This window comes from Quercus suber, unplaced genomic scaffold (genome assembly GCF_002906115.3).
Source record: "Quercus suber isolate HL8 unplaced genomic scaffold, Cork oak 2.0 scaffold_1000, whole genome shotgun sequence".
Taxonomy (NCBI): domain Eukaryota; kingdom Viridiplantae; phylum Streptophyta; class Magnoliopsida; order Fagales; family Fagaceae; genus Quercus; species Quercus suber.
Window position 1 is genome coordinate 114,455 of NW_027070415.1, and position 6,041 is coordinate 120,495.

The 6,041-nt window shown below is 44.3% G+C and overlaps 2 protein-coding genes across 2 annotated transcripts; both read right to left on the reverse strand.

Annotated features, from left to right (window-relative positions):
* Nucleotides 1-1,185: 1,185 nt before the first annotated feature.
* LOC136065515 (uncharacterized) lies at nt 1,186-2,814 on the reverse strand. The gene is made up of 4 exons (XM_065768817.1): nt 2,595-2,814; nt 1,870-2,015; nt 1,642-1,749; nt 1,186-1,548 (listed from the first exon to the last, which is right to left on the reverse strand). Exons 1-4 carry the CDS (start codon nt 2,812-2,814, stop codon nt 1,186-1,188), a joined length of 837 nt encoding a protein of 278 aa, XP_065624889.1.
* A 704-nt stretch (nt 2,815-3,518) lies between these two features.
* LOC136065516 (uncharacterized) lies at nt 3,519-4,067 on the reverse strand. Its single transcript, XM_065768818.1, has one exon. The coding sequence runs from the start codon at nt 4,065-4,067 to the stop codon at nt 3,519-3,521; it is 549 nt and encodes a 182-aa protein (XP_065624890.1).
* Between the last annotated feature and the right edge of the window lie 1,974 nt (nt 4,068-6,041).

The following is a 6,041-nucleotide window of genomic DNA, read 5'->3' on the forward strand; positions in this document are numbered from 1 at the left end:
CTTTCTTCCATCTAGGGCTTCCAAGTAGTAAGACCCTTGCCTTTTGCAGTTGATTACCCTGTAAGGTCCTTCCCAATTTGGTCCCAATTTCTCATGGGCTGGGTTTTTGGTGGCCAAAGAAACCTTCTTCAGGATGAGATCTCCAATGTTGAAGCACCTAGGTTTCACCATGGCGTCATGCTGCCTAGCCATGAGATTTTTGTACGTTGCTGCTCTTTGCTCCGCGTCCATCCTTACCTCGTCTATAAGATCGAGGTTAAGACGAAGCTACTCATTGTTTTCCTTATCTTGATACTTCATTATCCTATGGCTGGCTATATGCACTTCTACAAGTATGATTGCTTCACCCCCATAAGCCAATTTGAAAGGAGTCTCTCTTGTGGGAGTCCTCACTGTTGTTCTATAAGCCCACAAAACACCAGGTAATTCATCTTGCCATACCCCCTTTGCCCCTTCAAGCCGAGTCTTGATAATTTTTAACAAGGTTCGGTTTGCCACTTCTGCTTGTCCATTGGCCTGTGGGTGAGAGGGTGAGGAGTAGTGATTCTTGACTCCTAGTTGCTCACAAAATTCCCTGAAGGGTGTGTTGTCAAAGTGTCATCCATTGTCAGATACTAACACCCTAGGCACTCCAAATCTGCATATAATGCTCTTCTAGACAAAGTTCTTGACATTCTGCTGTGTGATTTTCACTAAGGGTTCAGCTTCTACCCATTTAGTGAAATAATCTATCCCTACCACCAAAAACTTCATCTGTCTAGTTCCCGTTGGAAAGGGGCCTAAAATATCCAAACTCCACTGTGCGAAAGGCCAAGGGGACATCATCGGGGTAAGGTATTCTGACGGTTGTCTAGGAATATTACTAAATCGTTGACATAGGTTACATACCTTAACATATGCCTTAGCATCAGCTTGGATGGTTGGCCAATAGTATCCTAAACAGATGACCTTGCGGACGAGTGACCTAGCTCCTGAATGGTTACCACACACTCCTTCATGAACTTCTCTAAGTATGTAATTCGACTCATCTGGGGCCAAGCACCTCAGGTATGGTTGTGAAAAACCTCTTTTGTACAGCACTTTGTCCATAAGGACGTATCTAGCTGATTTAACTCTGAGCTTTCTAGCTTCGTCCTTCCCTTCTAGAAGCCTTCCGTTCTTCAAATATGACACTATTGGGGTCATCTAATTTTCTTCACCTTCTATCTGTAGTATTTCTGGGAGGTCTATACTTGGCATGTATTGTATTTCATCAATCTTGTCCATCGCTTCATTAGCGGAGACTTCCTTCACCAAGGTATCTGCTTCTATGTTCTCTTCTCTCGGGATTTGAACAAAATTAGCTTCTTTGAATTTCTTCACAAGGCGTAACACCTTCTTCAAATACCTCTTCATTCTATCTTCATTGGCTTCACATGTTCCATTTACTTGGCCTATGACCAACTGTAAGTCTCCCAGGACAAGCACCAAGCCCGCTTCTATAGATTTAGCCAACTCTAACCCTTTAAGAAGGGCTTCATACTCCACTTCATTGTTAGTTGTCTGGTACTACAAGCGAACCTTGTAATTCAGCTTATCTCCTTCTGGTGACTACAAAACAACTCTTATGCCTCCTGCATACAGTGTAGACGATCCATCTACATAGACGACCCATTTTTTATTGCCTTCTATCTCTTCCAAGTCCTCATGGTTCGGAGTGAACTCTGCAATGAAATCTGCCAGGGCTTGGGCCTTGATTGCATTCCTCGGCTGATACCAAATTTCAAACTCACTGAGCTCAACTGCCCATTGGATCAGTCATCCCGCAGCTTCCAGCTTGTTCATTGCCTTCTTGAGTGGATGATTAGTCATGACATTGATGACATGAACCTGAAAGTAATGCCTTAACCTCCTAAAAGCTGTTATCAGTGCAAACGCTAACTTCTCTATCAATGGGTACCTTCCTTCTGCTCCTCTCAATGCTCGGCTAATGTAATACACAGGCTTTTGCACCTTTTCTTCCTCCCTGATCAACGCTGAACTCATGACATGCAGGGAAACTGCTAAATAGAGATATAGTTCCTCTCCTAGCACGGACGGACTTAACAATGGAGGCATAGTAAGGTAGTACTTCAGGTCCTGGAAGACCTTCTCACACTCGTCCGTCCATTCAAATGCCTTCCTGAAAATTTTGAAGAAGGGCAAACACTTGTCTGTGGCTTTCAAAACAAACCTGTTAAGCGCTGCAACTTATCCAGTGAGGGATTGGACTTCCTTGATGTTCTTCGGTGGCTCCATGTTCAATATGGCTTTGATCTTGTCTGGATTTGCCTCAATTCCTCTTTGTGAAACCATGAATCCTAGAAACTTTCCTGACGAGACTTCGAATGCACATTTACTAGGGTTCAGTTTCATCTTGTATCGCCTAAGTGTTTCAAAGGTTTCCTAAAGATCGTCCAAGTGGCTTCCCTCGTCTAAACTCTTCACAAGCATGTCATCCACGTACACCTCCACATTCTGTCCTATCTGTGAATGAAACATATGATTCACCAACCTTTGATAAGTTGCCCCTGCATTCTTTAGACCGAAGGGCATCACCTTGTAACAAAACAAACCTTGACTAGTAATAAAAGAGGTCTTCTCTTGGTTAACCTCGTCCATCTTTATCTGATTATATCCTGAGAAGGCGTCCATGAAGCTCAGCAACTGATGGCCAGCCGTGGAATCCACCAATTGGTCAATGCGTGATAAAGGATAACTATCCTTAAGGCAGGCCTTGTTCAAGTCAGTGAAGTCTACACACATCCTCCACTTGCCATTTGCCTTCTTTACCATCACTACATTTGCTAACCAATCCGGGTAATAGACTTCCCGGATGAAATGCGCTGTAGTGTAGTCAGCTTCCGAACCTCTTCCTTGATAGCCTTGTCTCTTTCCGGAGCGAAGACTTTCTTCTTTTGTCGGACAGGCTTAGAAGAGGGGAACACATTCAACCGATGAGTAATTACCCTCGGATCAATACTAGGCATGTCATCATGACTTCATGCAAAAACATCGGTATTCTTCCTCAGAAACTGGACAAGGTCTTCTTTCACTTTCTCTTTCATCCCTGTTCCGATCCTAGTGAATTTCTCAGGATCATTTTCTTGTAATAAAACATCTTCCAATACTTCAGTTGGTTCTGCAACAATTCTTCTTTCTTCTATACTCATAGTCTGCATCTGCTTGTCCACAGCCAACATGGCTAGATAACACTCTCTAGCTGCCAACTGATCTCCTTGTACTTGTCCAATCCCACATTCCGTAGAAAATTTAACTGATAGGTGATAGGTGGATGTTACTACCTTCCAACTATTTAAAGTTGGTCTTCCAATGATGGCATTATATGAGGATGAACAATCCACCACAAGGAAATTCACTTCCTTAGTTATTTGCTGCGAGTATGACCCCACCACTACAGGTAATGTAATGGTACCAACGGGCTGCACTTTCATTCCTCCGAATCTTATCAGTGGTGAGCACGCTGGACGAAGTTGATCTCATCCAAGCCTCATCTGCTGGAAGGCGGGGTAATACAATATATCCGTCGAGCTTCTATTATCCATCAACACCCTCCTGGTTGTATAACCTGCAATGAATAGGGTAATGACGATCGCATCATCATGTGGATAATGAATCCTTTCAGCTTCTTCGTCCGTAAAAGAGATCGTTGGTTCGTCTGCTTCTTTCGTCCTTGGGAGTCGTCCAGAGAGTTGGACGTTTTGCACCGCTTTGAAATACGTCTTCTTTGCCTTGGAAGATTGTCCTGTCGAAGTCCCACCAATGATAACCCTTATTTCTCCGAGTGGGGGTCGTGATGAATCTTCCATCTTCGCTTTCAATTGTTCATCCTTATGATCCCTTCCAACGAAATGCCTCAACTTTCCTTGTCTAATGAGATTCTCAATCTGCTGCTTCAAGTCATAACACTCGTCCGTATCATGCCCATGATCTCTATGGAAGCGACAATATTTATTCTTGTTGCGCTTGTTAGGATCTACTTTCATCTTCTCTGGCCACTTCAAGGAAGGATCATCCTTGATTTGCATAAGCACCTGATCGAGTGGGGCATTTAAGGGTGTGTAATTCTGATTCCTTGCTGATGGGCCTGGCTTCCTAGTATCTCTATCTTGATCCTTTTATCTTCCGTTCGTCCCTTCTTTGGACGAGGCCCTTGATCATGGTGACGTGTGGGGTTGACTTCCATTCTCTCAGCTCTCTTCCTTTTCTTAACTATGATTGCATCTTCGGCGTTCATAAAGTTTTTGGCTGAATAGACGAGTTCAGCCATGGATTGGGGCTCCTTTTCATACAGCTTATGAATGAATAAGTCCAAGTTAACCCCATTGTGGAAGGCTGCCAATAATAGCTTGTCGTCCACTTCATCCACTGTCAGGGCTTCCCTATTGAAGCGCATGATAAAGGAACGCAAGCTTTCATTCTCCCCTTGCTCTATAGTTAACAAACTGGATGAAGAACACTTGTGTCTCTGTCTCCCAATGAAATTATTAACAGATAATTTGCTTAGCTCCTCAAAAGAACTTACAGAATTTTGGGGTATTTTGCTGAACCACACTCGCTTTGGTCCCTTAAGTGTGGTAGGGAAGGCTCTGCACATAATCTCGTCCGGAACCCCTTAGAGATGCATAGTAGTCTTGAAAGTAGCGATATGATCAAAAGGATCGTGCGCCCCATCATATGAATCCAGGGAAGGCATTTTGAACTTTTGAGGCAAAGGATGGCCATTGATGGAAGCTGTGAAAGAAGAATCTGTTCGGGGAACCAAATCCTCTACGAGATTCGTCCTTCTCATGTTCTCCTTCATCTCGTCCATAACCTTCCTCATTTAATCCATCTCTTTTTCCAAGTGTGGCACCCTTTGTGAAGTGGTGCCCCTTGACTGGTTCTCGTACTCAGCATTTCCCCTTCTATCTTCTTGACTTTGGGCTTGTTCTTCTACATGTCCTTCACGGCGCTGCCTCTCTATCTCCCTAGTTAACTCTTGATTATGACGGGTTAACTCCGCCATGGCGGCTGCCATGGACTGTATATGTTGGATGGAAGGAGATTGTGTGACAGGCACTGATTGGCAATCTCGGTTGGGATGGCTAGAAGCATCCCTACTCTCTTGGTGGCCTGGGCTAGTGGCCCTTGATCTAGTCCGAACCATACAACCTTTTGTCGGAGAAGAATAAACTGTCAAACTTAAAGTTTTCACAGATATTTCCTTTCACACAGACGGTGCCAACTGATGATGAACAGAATCAGTAGGCTGAACAACTCGGCTTCGATGGGCTGAAAGCGGTAGTGAAGGCCTGAAAAACAAACACGCTATCAGAGGAGACCGGGGTGGACCGGCCTAATACCCTCCGATGGCTAAGTTAGTATCTTCTCACCAATGGAGTTCTCACTGTATTGGGAGTAAAAATTTCAGTATTTCATACCTTTGCTTGATTCAGACCGGCCCTTATATAGGCAATTTGAGGCGGTTATTGGTTCAATAACTTCCCCCAGATTTGTGGAATCCAAACATAACTTCCTCAACGGCTATAGAAATTATAACCCCTGCTGGAAGTTACATACTTGGGAGGAATTGGTGGCGATGAACACGGGCTAATTAACCGCTCCAAAATTTCCTAAGTGTTGTGTGGTCGTCCATGTGCAATGCCCATGGACGACTCTTTGTCAGACTGTTATGGTCGTCCATGCACTTTGCACATGGACGACTATTTTGATTTGATTCTCTGAGGTTTATTCCATTGATCCATACTCAGGGACGACATGTCTGGACGAATCAGAGATGGTCAGGCCGTTTGGCTAACTGGTGATCATGGACGACTCTTCTAGACGAACCATAGATGTAATTTTTGCTATCCCATCAAAGGAAGAGGGAGAAAGAGAGATTTTGAGAAGAAAAGGACTGATGAAATCCCCTTATACAGACTAGGGCTGTCCACGGGTCGGGCCGGGTCGGTTTTGGACCCAATCCGGACTCGACCCGCCAGCGTCGGGTGAAGAGTGGA